At 41.7% G+C, this 25,726-nt stretch overlaps 1 protein-coding gene across 8 annotated transcripts in view; it reads left to right on the top strand.

Annotated features, from left to right (window-relative positions):
- LOC127587443 (sodium/hydrogen exchanger 9B2-like) overlaps positions 1-25,726 on the top strand; it is a 161,414-nt gene that overhangs the window by 76,821 nt on the left and 58,867 nt on the right. For all 8 annotated transcript variants that reach the window (XM_052045808.1, XM_052045769.1, XM_052045801.1 and 5 more), the window contains one exon: positions 7,236-7,332. In XM_052045808.1, the coding sequence (XP_051901768.1) occupies positions 7,246-7,332 (87 nt within the window). In that variant the 5' untranslated portion in view covers positions 7,236-7,245. The remainder of the gene's footprint in view (positions 1-7,235; positions 7,333-25,726) is intronic.

Here is a 25,726-nt window from a genome sequence, read left to right as displayed (position 1 = left end):
CACAGTAATCTGTTTCTCTTCACTATACGTCTGTTGTGAAAAACTACTGTGATTTTTCCCTTTTGCTTAGTAATAGCCTTTCTGTTTCTCATCCCTGTCCCTTTTTTATTGCCCTTCTTGCTGCCAAAGCATCCAAATCCTGTTGACCAGCATCTTGACTCAGTCCTGCAAGGTAGTTTTTATAAGGTTCCTATAATAGGTGAGTGATATATTTATCTTTAAATTTTTCTTTGCTACTATTCACCCATTTAGGGGAGATGTCAGAGGTAGGTTCTTTACACAGAGTAGTCGGTGACTGGAACGCACTGCCGGGGGTGGTGGTAGAGGCTGATACAATGGGGACATTTAAGAGACTCTTAAGAAAAATGGAGGGTTATGGGCTGTGGAGGAAGGAAGGGTTAAATTGATCATAGAGTAGGTTTACATAGGTTGGCACAACATCATGGGCCGAAGGGCCTGTACTGTGCTGTACTATGATGCCCTTAGCCTCTAATTTCATAAGAAAAACCCCTTGACAAAACTGAACCTTTTGCCAGGTTGAATTTTTAACATTTTGAGTAGTAAAAAGTTATCAAGAGTTAATATACAAGATCCAATAAAGGACCTTGTCAGCAGAAAATTGTCAGCTCAGGTGTGGTGTCTAGGGAAGGTCTCTTTAAGGTGTTTGTTGTAGGCCCACACAATAATTCTGTGTTAATTAACCAAGGGAGAACATTGCTAAAATTCCAAAACATTTTGTGCGACTGTCAAAGATTGTTTATCAAAAATAATTTAGGATACCTTGCTGGTTACAGTAGTGTTTTCCAATCCACCCAGTTTGGCACACCACAGCATTCCAAACAATTGATAACTTGTCAATTGGTTGCTTTGTGGTAGTTATGAAGAATGCACTCATTTGCTTCTATGTTCATATCCTTGTGGAGTATTGTCAAGCCACTGGTCACAGATTAAAGAACCAACACTGTGCCTTGTGTTTGTAGTTTGTGCAATGTTGATGAGGTCACTGACGTCATGAAACATGAGCTATACCAGTTGTAGCCAGCAGTTGGAAGGAGACATTGAATAAACTGCTACACCTTTTCTGAGCTTTTAAGTCCTCATATATTTTCTGAAGTGCACCTTCCTATCTTTTCACCAGGAACCAAAATTTAATATTGGCAATGTGCATAGGATCCTTCAGAGTGCAAGCTGCTTGAAGCAAACATTTCTTATAGTTATATCAGCTGGGTGAACTGAAAACTTACCTTAAGAGACCACTGGCAAGTCCAAAGTATGGACTTAAGCCGCTACTGCTATGGAAATGGCTTTGAAAAGCATGCCTTTTGGTCATCCCAGTATGTAAAAATGCATGCATTATGCAAGTAACCTTGTGGTAATGGCAGTGGCACGTTTATTGGAGCAGAGTTATGTGGGTGCAAAAGGCGTTTTTTTGTGGTTTATGTGGCAACCATTCTGTTCAGCTGTCTCTCTTCAGGACAACTCACTATTTTAATTGCATTAAAGTACAAATGGTATCAGCCTGCAAACCTCGACAAAACATGATTGCAGATAATGCCAATTACAAGTGTCCCAGCAGCAAGCCAGTAAATCTAACAAGCAATCACACTATGACTGTACCCTATGCATGAGGGCCATGAAGACATTACTTTAAATAGTATTGCATTATGGTGATGGGCAGATTAACATTAACATTCCAATGATGGTAAATGGTCAAAAGCTTGCAATGAAAATAGGCACTGCTGTACATTAAGTGTATACATTTCTTATGGTAGAACAAAATTGAGCAAGACCCCATTAAAGAGCAGCAACATAGAACTATGTGCATAGTCAGGTGAAGCACTGAAGATACCTGGGAAGATGGTCAGGAAGCAGGATTAATAATAAATGTGACCAACTACAAGTACAAAACTAACCTACCTTGTTGGACAGAGATCGGTCAGAGACGTTCGAACCTGACTGGAATCAGCTAGTTGGTCTTAACATAGAACATTACAGCACAGTACAGGCCCTTTGGATCATAGATGTTTTGCCGACATTTTATCCTGCTTTAATGTCGATCTAACCCTTCCCTCCCACATAGCTCTCCTCATTTCTCTATCATTCATGTGGCTATCTAAGAGTCTCTTAAATGTCCCTAATGTATCTGCCCCCACAATCTCTGCCGGCAGTGTGTTCTACGCACCCACCACTCTCTGTGTAAAAAAAATTACCTCTGACATTCCCTATACCTTCCTCCAATTACTTTAAAATTATGGCCCCTTGTGTTAGCCAATTTCGCCCTGGGGAAATTGTCTCTGACTGTCCACCCGATCTATGCCTCTTATCATCTTGTAGACCTCTATCAGGTCACCTCTGATCCTCATTCTCTCCAAAGACAAAAGCCCTATCTCACTCAACCTATCCCCCAATCCAGGCAGCATCCTGGTAAATCTCCTCTGCACCCTCTCTAAAGCTTCCACATCCTTCTATAATGAGGCAACCAGAACTGAATACAATACTCTGTCTAACCAGAGTTCTATAGAGCTGCAACATTACCTCGTGGCTCTTGAACTCAATACCCCGACTGATGAAGGCCAACGCACCATAAGCTGCCTTAATAACGCTATCGACCTGTGTGGAAACCTTGAGGGAGCTATGGATGTGGACCCCAAGATCCCTCTGTTCCTCCACATTGCTAAGAGTCCTGCCATTAACCTTGTATTCTACCTTCAAATTTGATCTCTCGAAGTGTATCACTTCACACTTTTCTGGGTTGAACTCCTGCTACTTCCCAGCCCAGGTCTTCATTCTATCAATATCCTGTTGTAATCTACAGCAACCTTTTATACTGTCCACAATGCCACCAACCTTTGTATCATCAGCAAACTTACTAACCCACCCTTCCACATCCTCATCCAATTCATTTATAAAAGTCACAAAGAGCAGGGGTCCCAGAACAGATCCCTGCGGAACACCACTGGTCACCAACCTCCAGGCAGAATACGCTCCATCTACCACCACCCTCTGTCTTTATGGGCGAGCCAGTTCTGAATCCACACAGCCAAGTTTCCCTGGATCCCATGCCTCCTGATTTTCTGAATAATTAGGAATGCTTGTTTGACCAAACTCTTGATGCTGTACACAGACTTGCTAAAAAATTCTGATAGAGGGTCAAAAGTCCTATATTGTAGGCATGGACCTGAGAACCATATCCTTAAGGCACGGGTAGAAAAACTGGAATTATCATGGGGTGATGGTGAAAGTGCTGCAGGATGATGAGACAACACCCATTGTGGTAGACCCCAAATCAGACAAGACTGTCTGTCTCTGACTCTAAGGTGATCTTGAACACAGTAGTAGATGGAAACATTACCCATGCCTACATCTCAGGACTTCTGTGCAAGTGTGAAAACCTTCAGAAAATTTCACCTATTCCACGTGTATACTCAATTCCATTTGGAAAAGTTGAGCCATTGTTGCTCGATGGCACATATTCCAATTTCCTATATGCATATGCAAAAGTATTGCTTGGAGTGAAATCATTCCAGAAGTTTTTTCAAGCCATTCATTCTGGTCTCCAAATGTATCGATCATTCATTGATGGAAGAAGAAAATTGGAGAGTGCTAGGCAGCTTTTAGAAGATAGCATGAGAGTACAACATGACATTGAAACAAACCAAGGCTGAGGGAAATCAAGATGGGGAAAAACAAGCTGCATCCTGTTGAAGAGAAGGTGACAGCAGTGCTGAATGCCCTGAGGCTGTACAATATTTGGACACCTGTGGCTTCCACTGCACATTCATTGCTGACATATTATAATTATTGTGCTTTTAATAAAGGCGGGATTGGTAAGTGAAAGATCATCATCAAATCTAATTCCCATCAATAGTGATATGTCTAAAATTTGACAGAGATGTTGCAGGTTTTTAAGAGCTGAATACTTGAAGCGTTCTAAAAACATATTAACGTCTCTTCCATATTGTTGTTCATAGATAATCTCGGATTCAGAGCATCATTGTGGGGCTAACCTAGTTTAACTCTGTCTCAACACTTCCTGTGAGGCTTTTCTCACGTCAATTGTCAAGAACAAAGGAAATACACAGATGGCCTGGATCATGCAAATTTCCAGTTTCAGGTCAATCTAGAAATTTCTCCCAGCAGCAGAAATCCAACTAATTATACTGAGCATGTCTCTTTTTAAAATATTGTTCACACCATATTGAGATGTTTTCAACGCCTATCTAAATGCACAGTTAGATCTGTAGTTGTTGGGAGGGCACCCTATAATACTATATAGTTGGTAACTACCTGTTTTTGCAACATCCTCTAACAGCCCTGCTGTTTGAGGTTTAGAATTCAGCAGATTGCTGAAGGAGCTCAGTATATAGATGAACCATACTTCCATGGCACCTTATATCTGGTTAGTATGTTGGGTATAATGCAATGCTAAGACTTTTAATTTGGTTCATTGCTTGTTTTTGCTTCCAGCGCACTCTTTTGTTAAAAAAAAGATATGCACTAGATAAAAGCTGAATTACTATTCACACAAAAAATATTTGCATGGGTACTGAAGGACAGAAACAAGCAAGGAAACTCGAGCCAGTATTTTGCTTTTAAAACTCTTTGATAAGTTTGACAGCCAACTGTTAGTGGTGACCATTTGCCTTCAGTTAAATGAAGGAAATAGAGGAACCATTGCTACAGGTATATCATGGGTAGGGGTAGGAGGAATACAGCTCTCAGGGGGATGGAGGTTTCTCATAGTCCAAGCTTGAGACTTGGGATGTCCCAAAACACAGTCACATTACATTTTCTATTTACGTTACTATTTACTGTTCACATTACATAGTCTCTATTAAATGTAGGAAAATATGTGGTTTGCTCAGTTTTAAGGTGGAGGAATTCTAGGACTGTGGCAAAAGGGGAAATGGGTGAATAGGAGAAAAAGTAAATTGGATGAGAGAGGAAAAGTGAAAATATACATAGGAATGAAGGGAAGGTAGAAAAGGAGTAGCTGTAATTGAGACACGAGATTCTACAGATGCTGGAATTTGGAGCAACATATGATGTGCTGGAGGAACTCAGCAGGTCAGGCAGCATCAATGGAGGGAAATAAACAGTCAGCATTTCAGGTTGAGACCCTTCATCAGTAGCTATAATTGGTACAATGAGATTGCTAGCACTAACAGAGCACCAATGTAGCTGGGTTGTCGAAGAAGTTATCAGTGTAAGGTAGGACAGCAAAATGTTTCCCTCTAAGATTCAAGAATGGAAGGCAGAGCATTATTTAAATGGTCTGAGACTTAAAATATGGAATCATATCAAACTTTTAAGTGGTTGAAAGTGGCAAATATTCAAAGAGCTGGTCTTTAAGCAAAAGTTTATCCCAATCAAGAAGTGGGATTCAACAAGAAAAAGGCATTTCCGTGGTTAACAAAGGAAGTAAAGGATAATGTTAAATTGAAAAGTAGGGTATACAAAGTGGCAAGGGCTAGTGGTAGACCAGAGGACTGGAAAATTTTTAGGATTCAGCAGCCCAAGATTAAAAAACTCATGAAGGAAGATGAATTTGAGAGAAAACTTGCATAAAGAATAAAAATCAAACAGTAAATGTTTCTATGGATATATAAGTGGGAAGAGGGCAGCTAGGGTAAATGTGGGGCCTATTGAGAACAAGGCTGGCAAATTACTAACAGCAAAGAAATGCAGAAATGTTTAACATTTTTTTGCATTGAACTTCACCATGAAAGACATTGCTAATATCCCTAGTATATCAGATGGGATAATTTCAAATAACATGGTAAAACTTACAAAAATCCCAATTACAAGGGATAAAGTATTGGAGAAACTAAAAGGGGCCAAAGGCACATAAGTTGCCCGGACCTGATGGACTGCACACTTGGGATTTAAAGGAAGTGGCTGCAGAGGCAGTGGACCCTTTGGTTGAAATTTTTCATAACTTGCCCAAGTGCAGGAAGGTATCAGAAGATTGGAAAACAGCCAGTGTGACCCCCCCACCCCATTCAAAAAAGGAGAAAGGCCAATTAGTTTAACAGCTACTAATGGCTTATCATTTAAGAAAGCTAATTAAATCTAGTCAACATGGTAAGGTAAATGTTGCTTGACAAATTTGCTCAAATTCTTTGAGGATGTGACAGCAGGAGTTGATAGAGGGAGACCTGTGGATGTAGTGTATTTAGATTTCCAAAAGGCAGTTGACAAGATGCCACATAAGATGCTTATGCATAAATTAAAAGCCAATGGAATCAGAGGTAGTTTGTTACAATGAATTGAAAACTGGCTGCCACATAGAAAGCAGACTTAGAACAAATGAGTTCTTCTCAGACTGGAAGGAGTGGAGTACCGTGAGATTAATTGCTCACCATTTACATGAATGACCTGTAGGAAGGAACAGCGTATAAAGCTTCCAAGTTGCCAGTGATACAAAAATAGGCGGAAGGGCACGTTGTGATAAGGATACTGTGATTCTGCAATGGGATAGGGCGAGAGTGAGTGAGTGGGTGAAAATCAGGCAAATGAAGTTTAATGGGGGAAGTGAGAGCTCAGACACTTTGGTAAGAGAAATCAAAAGGCAGATTATTATCTGAATGGAGAGCGATTGTATGTGAGTGAAGTACAGAGGGATTTAGGTGTTCTAATGCATGAATCACAAACAGCTAGCAGTGTTTAGTTAAGAAGGCAAACAGCATTTTGGCCTTCATTGCAAATGGGTTGGAATATAAAAAAAATTGAGAGGTTTTGTTGCAATTGTACAGGGTGTTGGTGAGGCCTCACCTGGAATACTATGTACAGTTTGTACAGTTTTGGTCCCTTTACCCAAAAAAAAAGATATTGTAGCATGGAGACTGTCCAAAGGAGAGACACCAGGGTAATTCCTGGGATGAGGGGGTTGTCCTATCGGGAGAGGCTGGACAGCTTGTGTCTGTGTTCCTTGGAGTTTAGAAGAATTAGGGGTCATCTTATTCAAACATATAATATTCTAAGGGAGCTTGACAGGGTAGCTATTGGGATGTCTTCACCAGTGGGAGAGTCTTGAACAAAGAGACATAACTACAAGATAAGGGACCAAGGCTCAGGAGAGCCTTAAATATAGGACCTTGTTTCCTTACGGAGTGCAATGCAGAGATTTGGACAAATTTGAAAGGGGTGGAGGGGAACCATTAGAAGCATTTCTAGTTTCCTGAGGACCTTATGATAAATTGGTGCCTGTTTACATCTCTTTTCTCCTTTTTCAGTTTATGCAGAATGGCAAACAGAAGTATTGAACAACTAAATAATACTTCAAATGAAGATAAAACTTCACAGGCAACTCTGAAAATGGCAGAGTCACAGGTACGTGTGAGCCTAGAGATATATATATATATATATATATATATAAAAATTGTTTTTGGTAAAATTGTATAAATTTTTCCTATTCACATTGTTTATATTGTTTAGATTCTTTCAAATGGTTCATGGATATGGCTCCTGTTCATATTATTTGTTGTAAAACAGCATTCTCTAATGTGGTGGAATGCAGTTATTTCAGAAAGATATTGGCTTGTTGAAAATATTACTATAGAAATACTCTTTGCTTAGTTTCCATATTGAATCTAGGAATTGTTTCTACCTGGTATATTTTTATTAGAAAAGTAAACTATTCATAAAAATATGTAGAAAAATAAAACAGTACATGGCTTTACATTCATAGTGTTGTCCAGTCCATAGATTCATCGTGTCATCAAGTTAATACACTCTATGTACAAAACACCAATGTCACTCATGTGGCCTCTTTGAACCAAGAGTCAGTACATGGAACTCTGATGTTGTAGGCATTACAACACGGTAGCGTAACAGTTAGCGTAACGGGCAGGCATGGTAGTGTAGCGGTTAGCATAATGCTTTACAGTGCCAGCGACCCGGGTTCAATTCCCACCGCTGTCTGTAAGGAGTTTGTACGTTCTCCCTGTGTGTCTGCATGGATTTCCTCCGGGTGCTCCGGTTTCCTCTCACATTCCAAAGACATATGGGTTAGGAAGTTGTGGGCATGCTGTGTTGGCACCTTAAACATGGCGACACTTGCGGTCTGCCCCCAAAACACTACGCAAAAGATGCATTTCACTGTGTGTTTTGATGTACATGTGACTAATAAAGATATCTTATCATTACAGAGACTTGGCTGTCACTAGGACAGGAATGGCTGCTGGATGTTCCGGGGTTTAGATGTTTCAAAAGGGACAGGGAAGGAGGTAAAAGAGGTTGGTGGGGGGGGGGGGGGGAAGCGGGGTGGCAGTGGCATTGCTAATCAGGGATAGTATCACAGCTGTAGAAAGGGAAGACGTCCTGGAGGGATTGTCTATTGAGTCAGTGTGGGTGGAGGTCAGAAACAGGAAGGGAGCAATCACTCTCTTGGCAGTATTCTATAGATCCCCCAATAGCAGCAGAGAGACTGGGAAACAGATCAGGAGGCAGATTTTGGAAAGGTGCAAAAATAACAGGGTTGTTGTCATGGGTGATTTCAACTTCCCAAATATTGATTGGCACCTCCTTAGTGCAAAATGTTTGGATGGGGCGGAATTTGTTAGGTGTGTCCAGGAAGGATTCCTGACACAATATGTAGGCGGGCCGATTAGAGGAGAGGTCATTCTGGATCTAGTGCTACGCAATGAACCTGGTCAGGTGTCAGATATCTCAGTGGGTAAGCATTCGGAGGCAGTGACCACAACTCCCTGACCTTTACCCTTACCTTGGAGAGGGATAGGAGCAGACGGTATGGGAAAGTATTTAATTGGGGGAGGGGAATTATGATGGTATTAGGCAGGAACTTGGGAGTGTAAATTAGGAGCAGATATACTCGGCGGAAATGCACAATGGAAATGTGGAGGTTGTTTAGAGATCACTTGCATGGGGTTCCGGATAGGTTTGTCCTATTGAGGCAGGAAAAGGATGGTAGGGTGAAGGAACCATGGCTGACAAGATGTGGAGTATCTAGTAAAGAGGAAGATATCTTTGTTAGTCACATGTACATCGAAACACACAGTGAAATGCATCTTTTGCGTAGAGTGTTCTCGGGGCAGCCCGCAAATGTCACCACGCTTCCGGTGCCAACGTAGCATGCCCACAACTTCCTAACGTGTACATCTTTGGAATGTGGGAGGAAACCGGAGCACCTGGAGGAAATCCATGTAGTCACAGGGAGAATGTACAAAATCCTTACAGACAGCAGCCGGAATTGAACCCTGGGCGCTGGCGCTGTAATATGCTAACCACTATGAAACAAGTTTATTTAAGGTTTAGGAAGCAAGGATCAAACAGGGCTCTAGAGTTACAAGGTAGTCAGGAAGGAACTTAAGAATGGACTTAGGAGAGCTAGAAGGCCTTGGCAAGTAGGATTAAGGAAAACCCCAAGGCATTGTGAAGAATAGGAGGATGACTAGAGTGAGGGTTGGACCGATTAGGGATAGAGGAGGAAATGTGCCCAGAGTGGGAGAAGGTAAGGGAGGTCCTTAATAAACACTTTGCTTCAGTATTCACCTGCGAGAGAGATGAAATTTATGAGGACAGCGTAAAACGGCTGATAAGCTAGAACGTGTCAATGTTAAGAAGGAGGATGTGCTGGAACTTTAGAAAAACAATAGGATAGATAAGTCCCCGGGGCCGGACAGGATATATCCCAGGATACTACGGGAAGCGAGAGAAGAGATTTCTGAGCCCTTGGCAATGATCGTTGCATCCTCACTGGCCACAGGAGTAGTACCAGATGATTGGAGGGTGGCAAATGTTACTCCCCTGTTCAAGAAAGGGAGTAGGGATAACTCTGGGAATTATAGATCAGTCAGTCTTACTTCAGTGGTGAAGTGAATTATTGGAAAAGATTCTTAGAGACAGGGTTTATGAGCATTTGGAGAAGCATGGTCTGATTAGGGATAGTCAGCATGGCTTTGTGAGGGGCAGGTCATGCCTCATGAGCCTAATTGAATTCTTTGAGGATGTGACAAAGCACATTGATGAAGGTAGAGCAGTGGACATGGTGTACATGGATTTTGGTAAGGCGTTTGATAAGTTTCCCCATGATGGGCTCATTCAGAAGGTCGGAGGTATGGGATCCAGGGAAACCTGGCTGTGTGGATTCAGAATTGGCTCGCCCATAGAAGACAGAGGGTGGTTGTAGATGGAGCGTATTCTGCCTGGAGGTCAGTGACCAGTGGTGTTCCGCTGGGATCTGTTCTGGGAACCCTGCTCTTTATGATTTTTATAAATGACTTGGTTGAGGAAGTAGAAGGGTGGGTTAGTAAGTTTGCTGATGACATGAAGGTTGGTGGTGTTGTGGATAGTGTAGAAGGTTGTCGAGGGTTACAACAGGACATTGATAGGATGCAAAACTGGATTGAGAAGTGGCAGATGGAGTTCAACCTGGAAAAGTGTGAAGTGATTCACTTTGGAAGGACGAATTTGAAGCAGAATACAGGGTTAATGGCAGGACTCTTAGCAGTGTGGAGGAACAGAGGGATCTTGAGGTCCAAGTCCATAGATCCCTCAAAGTTGCCAGTCAAGTTGATAGGGTTGTTAAGAAGGCAGATGGTGTGTTGGCCTTCATTAGTCGGTGGATTGTGTTCAAGAACCACAAGGTAATGTTGCAGCTCTGTAGAACTCTGGTTAGAGCACACTTAGAATATTGTGTTCGATTGTGGTCACCTCATTATAGGAAGGATGTGGAAGCTTTAGAGAGGGTGCAAAGGAGATCTACCAGGATGCTGCTTGGATCGAAGAGCATGTCTTATGAAGAAAGGTTGAGTCAGCTAGGGCTTTTCTCTTTGGAGCAAAGGATGATGAAGTGGTGACTTGATGAGAGGTGTACAAAATGGTAAGATGCATAGATTGAGTGGACAGCCAGAGACTTTTTCCCAGGGCAGAAATGGCTAATGAGGGAGCATAATTTTAAGGCGATTGGAGGAAAGGGGGGTGGGGGGGGTGGGGGAGGGGATGGGGGGGAGAGTATCAGAGGTAATTTTTTTTTACACAGAGTGTGGTGGTTGCGTGGAACACACTGCTGGGGGTGCTGGTAGAGGCAGGTACATTAGGACATTTAAGAGACTCTGATAGGCACATGAATGATAGAAAAATGGTGGGGTATGTGGGAGCGAATGGTTAGATTGATCTTAGAGTAGGTTAAAAGGTTGGTACTACGTCATGGGCCGAAGGGCCTGTACTGTGCTGTAATGTTCTATGATCTATTTAAGTGTTTCTGGGACTGTTTCACAATACCCAGCCTTCAGTGCAGTCCTTTCCTACAAAGCCTTTGCATTCACTGCACCGTAGAACATAGCTCAGTGCAGCACAGGAACAGGCACCTTCAGCCCATCATTTCTACGCCGACCATCATGCTAATCCCATCTGCCTGCACGTGGTCTGTATCCCTTTAGAACCATAGAACCATAGAAAACTACAGCACAGGCCATTTGGCCCTTCTAGTCTGTGCTGAAACATTATTCTGCTAGTCCCATTTAACTGCCCCCAGCCCATATTCCTCCAGACCTCTCTCATCCATGTATCTATCCAATTTACTCTTAAAAGTTAAGAGTGAGCCCGCATTTACCACATCAGATGGCAGCCCATTCCACACTCCCACCACTCTCTGAGTGAAGAAGTTCCCTCTAATGTTCCTCCTAAACCTTTCCCCTTTCACCCTAAAGCCATGTCCTCTCGTACTTATCTCTTCTAATCTAGGTGGAAAGAGCCTACTTGCATTAACTCTGTCTATGCCCCTCATCATTTTATAAACCTCTATCATATCTCCCCTCATTCTTCTCCACTCCAAGGAATAAAGTCCTAACATGCTCAGTCTTTCCCTGTAACTCAACTCCTGAAGACCCGGCAACATTCTTGTAAATCTCCTCTGCACTCTCAATCTTACTGACATCCTTCCTGTAGTTCGGCGACCAGAACTGCACACAATATTCTAAATTTGGTCTCACCAATGACTTATACAACCTCACCAAAACATTCCAACTCCTATACTCAATACTTTGATTTATAAATGCCAGGATGCTGATGCCAAAAGCCTTTTTTACAACCCTGTCTACCTGTGACTCTACTTTCAGGGAATTCTGTATCTGAACTCCCAGATCCCTTTGCTCCTCCGCACTCTTCAGTGCCCTACCATTTACTGTGTATGTCCTCCCTTGATTTGTCCTTCCAAAATGCAACACCTCACTCTTGTCTGCATTAAATTCCATCTGCCATTTTCTGGCCCATTTTTCCATTTGGTCCAGATCCCTCTGCAAGCTTTGAAAGCCTTCCTTGCTGTCCACTACACCTCCAATCTTAGTGTCATCCGCAAACTTACTAATCCAATTTACCACATTATCTTCTAGATCATTAATATATACAACAAACAACAATGGCCCCAACACAGATCCCTGAGGCACACCACTAGTCACAGGCCTCCAATCTGAGAAACAACCATCCACAACCACTCTCTGTCTTCTCCCACTCAGCAATTTCGAATCCAGTTTACAACCTTACCATGGATACCCATTGACTGAACCTTCTGAACTAATCTCCCATGTGGGACCTTGTCAAAGGCCTTACTAAAGTCCATGTAGACAACATCCACAGCCTTACCTTCATCTACTTTCTTGGTGATCTCCTCAAAAAACTCCACAAGATTCGTTAAACACGATCTACCACGCACAGAGCCATGCTGACTATCCTTAATCAACCCTTGGCTGTCCAAATACTTATGTCCTATCTCTCAGAACACCTTCCAATAATTTACCCACTACTGATGTCAGGCTCATTGACCTGTAATTATCTGGTTTACTCTTCGAGCCTTTCTTAAACAATGGAACAACATGAGCTATCCTTGCTTTATTCCTTGCTGGTTCATGTGTCTGTCTAAATGCCACTTAAACATTGCTGTCATATCTGCTTCCACCGCATCACTGGCAGCACATTCCAGGCATCCACCACTCTCTGTGTAAAAAAAAATGTCTTGCACATTATTATTTAAACTTTCCCCCTCTCACCTTCAACCTATGCCTTCTAGTATTTGATATTTCCACTCTGGGGAAAAAGGCTCTGACTATCTACCCTATCAATACACTTCTATCAGGTCACCCCTCAGCCTCTGACACTCCAGAGAAAACAACCCGTTTGTCCAAACTCTCCTTGTAGCACATACCCTCTCATCCAGGCAGCATCCTGGTGAACAACTTCCACACCCTCTCCAAAGCCTCCACATCCTTTCACCAAGCATGAGTACATCCCTCAACATGTACCTCTTCAGCCTGGAATGTCCAGGTGGCAGCATTCACTTCTGGATATTTTATTCTACTGCAAGACCAAGTTTCACAGAGTTGATGAACTTCCAGCAGCACTTCATGTTTGTCTCGCTATGTGTCCTTGGGAACAGCCCATAGATCAAAGTCCACAAAGAGGTGGATGATTGTCTTATCCTCATCATAGCCATCTCGAGGGCAGTGGGCAGTGGGCATTGGGAGTGAGACTCTGACCATACAGGAAGGATCTGACAGAGGGCACCTCTCATTGCCAGCCAAGTGAGCTCTTGGTGTTTGGTTGCCTGGCATTTACAATGATGTGTTTGATTACTGTTTCAGAATCACTGCTAGACATCTGTTTTATGGATATATTAAATGTCCTCAAATTTTCTTCTTTTGAGTATGTGTCCTGATATTTCTTCGCTGCCAGACAGGTTGAACCAAACACCCTCAGTTCACAGGATTTGCTCTTGGCTATGTTACCATTGCTCAAGCTGATAATACAGCCCAGAGCTGATGGACCTCACTCAACAAACAGACCTACTCATAAATCAACCTTTTTTTCACTATTGACCAGGGATGAAGCAGTTTTCATTAAGTGTAATCTCTGCAAGTAAATTAATGTTATCAAAACAAGAGTTAAACCATGAAGATTTATTGATTCCAATAAAACATTTAAGGTTAGTGGATTCTGCATCACAATGCTTCATTTGTTTTGCTTAGCTGCTATCCACAGAAGATTGGTCGTGTCGACTATTTACTAATCTAGGTTTACTGGTTGAGTATGTTGAAGATGTCATCAATATTTAGTCTTTAAATTTAAGGGGTATGGTAGTGTAGTCCAGAAATATGAACTTGAATCCCTTCATGGTTGCTGCAGGGAAGTTAAAAGATGGAATGAGATGAAAGATCGTTTCAGTAATGGTAAACATGAGACTATCAAACTGTTGTAAAAGCCCATCTGGTAGTTTTCTAGTCTGGTCTACACATGATCCAGACCCACCAATTACCCTTCACCTGGAAGGGAATTATGGATGGACAATAAATGTTAATTTTTTGCCACTGACATCCTTGTCTTCTGAATGAATAAATTAAAAAAATTGAAATGAAATATTTATACCCAGCTGCAGTTAAACATTGATACCTGACCACTCACTGTAGGAGCTGACTAGACACCAGGTCATCTCTTTGTAAAATCACTGGTGTTTCCTGCTTGTTATTTTCTCCTTGGCTTAAATTTTGTTGTCAGTAGTGTAATGAGGCTAACTTAAATTTTAAAAAAACTTACACCTGCCTTTGTTAGCGCCTTATCCTATGTATGTCCAGATTGAACTCACTGAGTAAATTAAAAGGCCAGCTCTTCGTGAGAAACTTGTGTAGAGTAAATCAGATTTTTCTTTTGTCAATACTGAGAGGCAGGGTGGGGAGTATGACTGGCCTCATAGCAAACAGTCAGTTAACTCAGAAAACAGAGTCTGTTCAAAGATGCAGGCAATACAGCTTGTGATCAAAACCACAGTAATATTCCCAATAAAAGAAGATTAAATAAATATTAATTATGTCCATAAAATCATTCTCATTTCACCAGGCTGAACGCTAGGGAAATTCCTAGCACAGTTCAATGTGGCCTTCCCAGATGTTCCCTGATATAGAGTGGTTGCAGCATGGAATATCTGTTCTTGTACTGCTTTTAGAATGTCCCTATCATAGACTCAAAGAATCATTCAACACTGAAACAAACCCTTCAGCCCAACTCATCCATGCTGAGAGATGCCTATTTACATTAATGCTCTATCCTCTCCTATCCACGTACCTGACCTCTCGTGTACATTGACATTTCTTGTTCTTCCCACCAAATAGATTCATGGGTATGTCCCTAGAAATGAGTTGAAACTTCTCCCCTTTAGAGGCCTTCCGTCATTCAATTATATTTTTGCCTAGCTTTAATTCCATATCATCTGGGCCAGATCTATTCTTAGCCCATTGAAATTAGCCATTCTCTGTTTGACTGTTTTTACTTTGAAGTAGTCCATACCTTTTCCATTGCTGTTCTAAATCTTATAATATTTTGAAGCTGTTTCCTAGATGTTCCTCCACTGGTACTTGATCCACTTGGCCTGGTTCATTTCCCAGAACTGGGCCCTGCAATTCTACCTTCCTCATTATCCCCGAAACATACCAAGAAGGTTCTCCTGTATACTACCCAGTCTACATTTGCTTAGTTGGAGTTCCCATTATCACTACTGTATGGCATTAGTACATCTGTAATTTCCCTCCTCAATATCCTTTTCACTAGTTGACTGCTTATTGCTTAGTCACAGTAATGTAATCGCACCTCTGTTCCTTAAATCTAAACAGATTCTGTCCTTGATTCTTGCAGGATTTCCTTTCTGTCTAGCACTATAATATTCTCCTTAATTAATACTGCCATTTTCCTTCCTTTCTTCCCTTCTCTTTTTCCAAACACTGTCTATCCAGGAATATTTAGAATCCTAGAGAAACAAAGGATTGCAGATGCTGGAATCTAGATGAAAAACACTAAGATGCTGGAGGAACTCAGCGGGCCAGGCAGCATCCGTGGAGAAAAGCAGTCCTGAAGAAGGGTCCTGACGCAGAAGGGTCCTGCTTTTCTCCATGGGTATTGCCTGGCCCGCTGAGTTCCTCCAGCATCATTGTGTTTTTCATTCTTCAATATCTAGAATCCATTGCTGTCCTTTTTTTAACCTGGTCTCTCATCTTTAACTATGCCATTATAATCCCACATGCTTAGTTGCACCTGCAGCTCACCACCCCTGCTTGTTATACTTCTCGAGTCTGTCTACATGCACTGTAGATCCATCTCGGGCTTTCTTTTACTCTCTTAGTCTGGCAGCATTGAATGTGCATGTGACTTTGAACAGTGTCAGTGGAAGGATAATAGATCCTTTGGTGTTGTGAAGGATGGACCTGAACTTGTTGACATGCGCTGTTCCATTCATTTGGACATTGTCACACTACCTGTCCTTCATAGAAAAGTTTCTGCAGAAAAATACTTTTGACCACAAGTCTATCAGGCATCGGTTAGCATGGAACATCCTGCAGGCTCTGCGAGAGAAGATTATTAGAGTCAGATAGCACAGAAACAGGCCCTTTGGCCCAACTGGTCCATGCTGACCAAGATGTGCATTCAAGCTAGTCCCATATGCCTGCCTTTGGCCCATAACCTTCTAAACCTTTCTTATCCATATAGCTGTACAACTGTCTTTTAGAAGTTGTTATTGTACCTTCCTAAACCACTTCTTCTGGCAGCTCATTCCGTATACTAACCACCCTTTGTGTAAAACAAAAGGTTGCCCTTCAAGTTCCCATAATATCTCTCCCTCTCACCTATGTCCTCTAGTTCTTGATATCCCAATCTTAGGGAAAAGACTGTGCACATTCACCCTATCGATGCCCCTCATGATTTTATACACCTCTATAAGATCACCTCTCAATCTCCTACACTCCACGGAAAAAAGTCCTAGTCTGTCTGGCCACAAACAACTTCAGATATTAACCAATTGAACCATTTCCTAAAAGATGCATCTGACATTTTATTATTAGGGGGTAATAAATGCCAGAGTAGGTAAACAGTACCTTTTTCCCCCAAAAAGTTTGGATCCTTATTGACAATGTTAAGCATGCTTAGATAAAAGTCATAGTCAGAGAGGCATACAGCACGGAAACAAGCCCTTTGGCTCAACTTGTCTGTGCTAATTTTGCTGCCCAGTGAGCTAGTCCCATCTCCACACGTTACTTATCTGATGCTACCCACATCAGGTAGGCGCTGTCAAGTTCCTTCCATTCTACTCAAATGATTGATCCTATGGGATGGTTTCCCAGGTAGACTGTAAAAGCCATTTGGCTGAATGCCTCATCACCAGAACTCTCAAACAAGCACCAAGACCTTACTTCATAGCAGTGAGGGGGGCCCTCCCCATCAGATCCTTCCTGCACAGTCGGAGTCTCACTCCAAATGCATGCTGCTCTCAAAGTGGCTGCAGTGCAGATGAAACGATTGACTACCTCCTTGTGGCCTGTGTGTTTGCCAAGGAAGTCTGGAAAAGGATGTGGTGTCCTTGTTCATGTTCTTCCTGAGCAGTTGCATAACAGAGGACCCTCTGATCTATGGACTGTTTTCCAAGACACATACTGAGACTAGCTTTAATTGCTGCTGGAAGATTGTCAACAGTGAAAGATGCACTTGGTCTGCCTGAAACTTGTTGGTCTTCCGGCATAAGGAGATGTCTGTAAGTGAATATTGCTGACTGGCACATTCCTGGCTACAGGACTACATGCTAAGGGACACGTTGAAGCTCAGTGCAAGCATTGCAAAGGCTTTGTGTGGGAAGACAACAATCTAGGATCCTTCCACCACTGAAGGATTGGGCCCTCTTCAACACTTCATAGTGTATTGTTTAAAGCCGAAACTTGCACTGCATTGATGGCATAATGAATGTAAAGAAAGATATACTGATAGTAATTCCTGTATATTTGTGAATAAAATAAATTTTTCAGTTAAAAAAACAGTAAATTGGGTGGATGGGTAAAACTATGGCATATGTGATTACCCACATTGTCTGGCTGTGGCTATCAAGAAGCATTAAAGGTAAGCCATCTGTTTTGATCCGGTATTATAATGTTGCCATGTAAAGCAATAAGCCTGAGGAATGGAAACAAATCAGAACTCTGCAAAGGAAGGTGAGAATAGAGTATCAGAGCTGGCCAGTGAGACTAGAGCACCAATGTGAGAGTGGCCAGTGAGAGTAAAGTATCAGAGCTGGCCAGCAAAAAACATAAAACAAGATTGTAAAAGTTCCTATCGAATGTAAACAGCAAAACAGCTGAGGTTTTGGTGGGTCCCTTTCAGACTGAGTTGGGAGCAGATACATTGATGAAATGGCAGAGAAAGTAGGATATATGAGAATCTGGAATCCAATGGCTTGATTAGGGAAAGCCAGCATGGCTTTGTGCAGGGCAAGTCCTGTCTTACTAATCTGGTTGAGTTTTTTGACTAGGTGACAAGAGAGATTGATGAAGGTAGAGCTGTGGATGTCATCTATATGGACTTCAGTAAGGCATTTGACAAAGTCCCACATAATAGGTTAATCAAGAAAGTTTGGATGCATGGGGTCAGTGGAGAATCGGCTGTGTGGACCCAGAACTGGCTTACCCATAGAAGACAGAGTGTGATAGTTGAAGGGACTTATTCGGGCTGGAGGCCTGTGAGTAGTGGTGTTCCGCAGGGATCTGTGCTTGGACCTCTGCTGTTTGTGATGTATATAAATGACCTGGATGAGTATGTTGATGGGTGGGTTAGTAAGTTTGCAGATGATATCAAGGTTGATGGAGTTGTGAATAGTGTAGGTGACGGATACAGCGTGATATAGATCAGTTGCAGAGGTGGGCAGAGAAATGGCAGATGGAGTTTAACCCTGATAAATGGGAGGTGTTGCACCTTGGTGGGACTAATGTTAAGAGGCAGTACACTCTTAAGGGCAAGACCCTTAACAGTGTTGAAGAGCAGAGAGGCCTTGGGGTGTAAGTCCATGGCTCACTGAAAGTGGCTACACAGGTAGATAGGGTGGTTAAGAAGTCTTATGGAATGCTTGTTTTCATTAATCAGGGTACTGAGTATAGGAGTCAAGAAGTTATGATGCATCTCCACAGAACTCTGGTTAGGCCGCATTTAGAGTATTGTGTGCAGTTCTGGTCATCTCACTATAGGAAGGACGTCACGGCTTTAGAGGGGATGCAGAGGTTTACTGGAACGCTGCCTGGATTAGACGGTATGTGCAATCAGGAGAGGCTGGACAAACTTGGGCTCTTTTTTCTGGAGCTGTGGAGGCTGAGGGGTAATCTGTTGGAAGTGTATAAAATTATGAGGGACATAGGGTGGACAAGCAATATCTTTTTCCCATTATTGAGCGATCCAATACCAGAGAGCATGCATTTAAGGTGAGAGGGGGTAGGTTCAAAGAGACATGAGAGGTAAGTTTTTTACTCAATAGAGAGTGGTAGATGCCTGAAATGTGTTGCCTGATAGGGTGGTGAAGGCAAATTCATTGGGGGCTTTTAAGAGGTGCTTGGATGGGCACATGAATGAGAGGAAAATGGAGGGATATGGGCATTCTGTAGGCAGGAGGGATTAGCTATGTCGGCACAACATTTTGGGCCGAAGGGCCTGTTCTCTGCTGTACTGTTCTATGTTCTAAAGTAAATAAATATTTTGTTTGCCTTCACAGAAGAAGAAACAAAAACCCTCCTAGAAGTGGTGGCAGACTATAGGTCTGCAGTAAATAGAGAATTCAAAGAAATCAGCATTAGTAAAGTAAATACTAGTAATGTATGAGCTGTCAGTGGGGATCAAACAGCCATGAGTGCAAGCAATGGTCAGATTACATGACACACACCACAGCAGTTTACTCCCTTACAGATTGCGGCTGGAGTAATAATATTGGGGAATAAGGAAACAGCAGGGGAATTAAACATATATTTTGTCTGTTGTCATGGAAGGAACCCCCCCCCCCCCCCCCCCCCCCCCCCCCGGAAAATGGAGGCCTACAGATCTGAAGTAAATGAGGAGCTCAAAGAAATTATCACTTAAAAACACCAGTATTGGGAGAAATTAATGGGACTAAAAGCTGAAAAATCCCTAGGACACGATGACCCCCATCCTAAAGTTTTGAATAAGGTAACAGTGGAAATGAAGGATGTGCAAGTCATCTCCCAAAATTCAAGAATTGTTCCCACATATGAAGGTAGCAACTGTAACCCCATTATTTAAGAAAGCAGGGAGAGGGAAACTGGGGACCTGCAGACCAATTGGCCTGACTTCAGCAATAGGGAAAAGGCTGGGATCTATTATTAAGGAAGTGGTGAGAGATTGAACAGTATCAGTGCATTGGGGAACCTGGGTGTCCTTGTAAATGAATCACCAGTGGTTAAAATGCAGGTTTGACATTCAACTAAGAAGGCAGATAGTATATTGGCCTTAGAGACCATTAGATCGGCTATGATCTTACTGAATGGCAGAGCAGGCACGAGGGGCCGAATGACCTACTCCTCCTGTTTTTTTAGTTCTTATGCAATGGTTGTCATTTACTTGTTAGATGGGATCTTTCTCAATATCTGATGGGTGTTGCAGTTGGCAAATTGCTTCAATTGATTTACACTATGGCCCATATTGAAGAAGTCCACTGCAATGTATACAAAAGGCAGAATGAATGAGTGATCAGATTGTGGAGTACTGAAAATTTTAAACTTAAAGCATGCATTAAACCTGTTGTTGTAACTGGGCCACATTTTTTAATGTTTGCATTGCCATTGCCAACTTTTAATTGTTTGGACATTGATTAAATACAGATAAAATTTCCGTATTTCATGCTTGTTACTGATTGATAATCAGTTTGTCTTTCTCTAAATGTTATCTTTGACTTTCAATCCCATTGTAATAGATAACAGCCTAGCAGTATCAGAGGTCCCTTAGGAATCAAAAGCATACTTTCTAAATTTATGGCTTATACTAAACTTTGTGGGAGTTGGATGGTGTTACAGTTCTTGGTACTGAGGAGACCAAAACAGATTACAGGTGGACATTAATAAACTTGCAAAATGGCAAATAATAGACAGCTAGGGTTTCATACCAATAAATGCAAGGTGGAACATTTTGGTGGGAAGAATAGTGAGGTCGCATTACTTGGAAGGTATAAGTGTAGGTGAAAGAGAGGAATAAAAGGGTTATGGAATAGAGATAGACTAATCCCTGAAAGTTGTGCCACAGGTTAGCAAGGCCATCAATAAAGCAAAGCAAGTATTGGAGTTTATTTCCAGTGGGACAAAATTGAAAAGTGAAGAAGCCATGGTACCTGTCTTGAACCTTGGTTAGACTACACTTTCAGTGCTGCATACAATTCCAGTTGACACATTATAAAAAGCATATGGAAGCACTGGAGATGATTACAGGGATTATTCCAGGAACATTAGGGCACTCATATTAGAAAAGGAAGAACAGACTTGGTCTCTTTGCTCTTGAGAAAAAAGGCTGAGGGGTGACCAAATGGAGGTCTTTAAAATAGGTTTTGATAGAGTGAATTCAGAGACAATATTTGTAGTTGTGGGGAAGAGCATAAATTAGAGGGCTTCAATATGAATTGATCATCAAGAAATACATTCAGAAATTCAGAAGAAATTTATTTACCTAGAATGGTAAAAATCTGGAACCTACTACTACAGAGAGGTTGAAGCAAATAGCATAGATGCATTTCAGAGGAGGCTGGTCAGGCACATTGGACAGAAAGAAATAGATGGTAACTCTGATTAGATTTAGTTGAGATAAAATGAAAGAAGGCTCATGTGCATTAAAACTGCCATAGGGATAACTAAGTGGCCTCTTTCTGTGCTATATATACTAGTTATGATTTACCACTAACCCTGAAGAGAGTATTTCTACTCAAATTTTTGCAGGAAATGGATACTCCTACAAATCTGTTCCATGAGCATTGTACCAGTGTCCCCCTTTTGCACAGCAGATCAACATTATCTATTCCTTTCATATTTTAATAGCCTCAACCATGCTGTGTACCAGCCTTTCTTAACACAAGTAATTTTAATTCTTTGATTTAAGAACGTACAAAACAGAAGCAGGAGTAGGCTACGCATCCACTTGAGCCTGCTGTTCCATGCACGAAGATCATCACTGAGCCAATCTTGCCCGAAGCAGCACTCTTCTGCCCTCTCACAATATTCTTTGACTTCTTTGTAGTTAAAATGTCTGTCAATCTCCACCTTGAATGTATTCAATGACTCCGCTTCCATGGCTCTCTGAAGTAGAGAATTCCGAATATTCACGACCCTCTTGAAGAAGAAATTCCTTCTAATCTCTATTTTAAGTGGACAACCCTTATTCTGAAACTGTGCTTCCTAGTTTTAGATAATTCCACCGGAGACATCATCTCAAAACTCATCATGTGAGTCATCCCCTATCCATGCCACTAATATTACCTCCCATTCCTTTGTGCTCTTATGTTATGCATCTTATCGAATGCCTTCTGGAAATCCAAATATACTGGTTCGCCTTCATCCAGTCAGTTTGTTGCATCCTCAGAATTCCAGAAAATTTGTCTAACGCAATTTTCCTTTCATAAAACCATGTTGACCTCACTTGATTGTCTTTCCACCCACCTGGGACATTCTCTCTTCTCTCCTCTTCCATTGGGTAGAAGAAACAGGAGCCTGAGGGCACATACCACCAGACTTAAGGACAGCTTCTACCCCACTGTGATAAGACGATTGAACGGTTCCTTTATACAATGAGATGGACTATGACCTCACGATCTACCTTGTTGTGACCTTGCACCTTATTGCACCACACTTTCTCTGTAGCTGTGACACTTTACTCTGTAATGTTACTGTTTTTACCTGCACTGCATCAATTCACTTTGTACTAGCTCAATGTAACTGCACTGTAATGAATTGACCTGTACGATCGGTTTGTAAGACAAGCTTTTCACTGTACCTCGGTACAAATGACAATAATATACCAATACCAATATTTTCTAAATGTCTTGCTGTATTTCTGCAATATTTTATATTGCTAGTTTACTCTCATACTTTTATCTCCTTTTTCTGTAGTTATTGTTTACTGCTTTCTGAAGATTTCCCAGTCTTCTGCCCTTCCACTTTTTTTTGCGACATCAAATGCCTTTACTTTCAACTTAATGCGATCCTTCCACAGTTAGCCATGGATGGTGCATCCTTTCCATTGAAACTTGCTTTCACACTGTAATGTATCTTTGAGATTTACAAAATATCAACTTAAATGTCTGTTCTGCTCATCTTGCCCCTGAACCTATTTTCCAGTCTCCTTTAATCAGCTCTGTCCTCATACTGTTGTAATTATCTTTATGTAAGTTAAGGACACCAGTTTTAGACATGACTTCCTCAACTTCAAACTGAATTTGGAATTCTCTTAACATATACAGTATACTCTAAGAAGTCCTCTACAATGAAATTATAAGTTAGAGCTAATCTTGTAATCATTATATCCTTGTCACCAAAATTTGTTACAAATATTTCAAAGGTTCCTCAGATGTACTTGGCTTGGTAATATAATGGTTAACTTAATAGACCAATATCCAGAGGCCTGGACTGTTCATTCAGAGACATGGGTGTTAGTACTGAATTGTCATAAAGTACCATCTTCCATTCTCTCTTGATTTGGCCTGTGAGTGACTCCAGATCCACAAAAGTGGTTGACCCTTAACTGTCCCTTTGTACACTTGTGTGTGACCGTACATAATTTCTTCCTTGTTGCTGTTAGTGAGTAGAGGAGAATCTTGCATACAGAACAAAGTTTAAATTGTTTCAGTTTCAACTTCAAACCCAAAAGCTAAAACAATATTCCAAAAGTCAAACAGCTTTATTCCTTGATGGATGATCCCTACCTTTGGTTAGCATTCTTCCCATAACAACACGCGGTTGCAGTACCTTCATGTAACATTGAAATATTCTTTGTTATAAACAATGCTTGTTACCGTTACACACTCCACAACCTACTGTTATGGAAATAATCCATTGTGAGGAAAAACTATTGATCATAATGTTAATTGAACAATTAGTGGAGCTAATAAACTTGATAATCGGATAGCATGTGTTTATATCTCATGCACGTTTCATGGTATGTCAAGGAGTGCCAGCTTTTCCTGCTTTGACAAATCTTTTTTTGATTTTATACAGCCCCATAGGGTAATCCTGTACTATCAGAATCAGGATCATTATCACTGACATACGTATGTCGTGAAATTTGTTGTTTTGTGGCAGCAGTACAGTGCAAGACATATAAGTTACAATATATCTAATGCTAAACTTACTATAAGTTATAAAAATAAATAAATGGTGCAAGAGAGGAATAACGAGGTAGTAATGAGGAATAACAACTCTCTGCAGCCTCTTTCAATCTTGTGCGCTGGAGCCTCCATACCAGGTGATGATGCAACCAGTCAGAATGCTCTCCACTGTACATCTGTAGAAATTTGCAAAAGCCTTTGGTGACATACCAAATCTCCTCAAACTCCTAATGAAATAGAGCCACTGGCGTGCCTTCTTCGTGATCGCATCATTGTGTTGGACCTAAGATAGATCCTCTGAGACGTTGATGCCTAGGAACTTGAAGCTGCTCACACTTTCCACTGCTGACCCTTCGATGAAGACTAGTGTGCGATCTCCCGACTTCCCCTTCCTGAAGTCCACAATCAAATCCTTGCTGATGTTGAGTGCGAGGTTGTTGTTGCGACACCACTCAACCAGCCCATCTGTCCAGCTCCTATACGCCTCTTCATCGCCATCTGAGATTCTGCCAACAATAGTGGTATCATCGGCGAATTCCTAGATGGCGTTTGAGCTGTGCCTAGCCAAACAGTCATGAATGCAGAGAGAGTAGAGCAGTCGGCTAAGCACACATCCTTGAGGTGCGCCTCTGTTGATAGTCAGCGAGGAGATGTTGTTACCGATCCGCATTGACTGTGGTCTCCCAATAAGGAAGTCGAGGATCCAGTTGCAGAGGGAGGTACAGAGGCCCAGGTTTTGAAGCTTGTTGATTAATACTGAGGGGATGATGGTGTTGAACGTCAAGCTGTAATTGATAAACATCAGCCTGATGTATGTTTTGCTGCTGTCTAGGTGCTCCAAAGCCGAGTGGAGAGCTTCAGACACCAATTTAGCTAAACATTTCAGCTGCTGGGTGGTGGAATTATATCACAGCCATTAAACTTATTGGAAAATATTAGCTTTTAGCATTATTTACGCAGATATGAAATCACAATGCTATTAATAATAGCTTGTATTTTCAGGGTACTGATGCTGCTGTTGTTTTAGAAGTTGAAGTAAGAGAGGAGTAGAAGTTACAATATTGATTAGGGAGAACATTACGGCAGTACTGAGAGAGAATATTCCCGGGGAAATGTTCAGTGAGGCCATAAAACTTAGAAATAAGGGGATAATCACTTTGATGGGATTGTACTATAGGCCCCCCGATAGTCAGTGGGAATTAGAGGAGCATATCTGCAGGGAGATTTCAGATAGCTGTAGGAACACTAGGGTTGTGATTTTAACTTCCTTAACATTGACTAGGACTGTCATAGTGCAAAGGGATTAGATGGGACATAATTTGTTAAGACTTCTCAAGCAAAATGTAGAGAGCCCTACTGGAGAAGAGGCTACACTGGACTTTGTCTTAGGAAATGAGGCTGATGTGTCATTGGTGGAGCACTTTTGGACTTGTCCTCAAGTTAAAATCCTAAATTAGGGCAAGTCTAATTTTGATGGCATTAGACAGGAACTTGCAAAGTTTAATTGGGGGAGGATGTTAGGGGCATCTGGCAAGTGGGAGGCCAACATGTTCCTGTTAGGGTGAAGGCAAGGCTGGCAGGAGTAGGGAACTCTGGTTGATG

The sequence above is a fragment of the Pristis pectinata genome, chromosome 2 (genome assembly GCF_009764475.1).
Source record: "Pristis pectinata isolate sPriPec2 chromosome 2, sPriPec2.1.pri, whole genome shotgun sequence".
NCBI lineage: Eukaryota > Metazoa > Chordata > Chondrichthyes > Rhinopristiformes > Pristidae > Pristis > Pristis pectinata.
The sequence above is the reverse complement of the archived record's forward strand: the minus strand, read 5'-3'. Positions and strand labels throughout refer to the sequence as shown.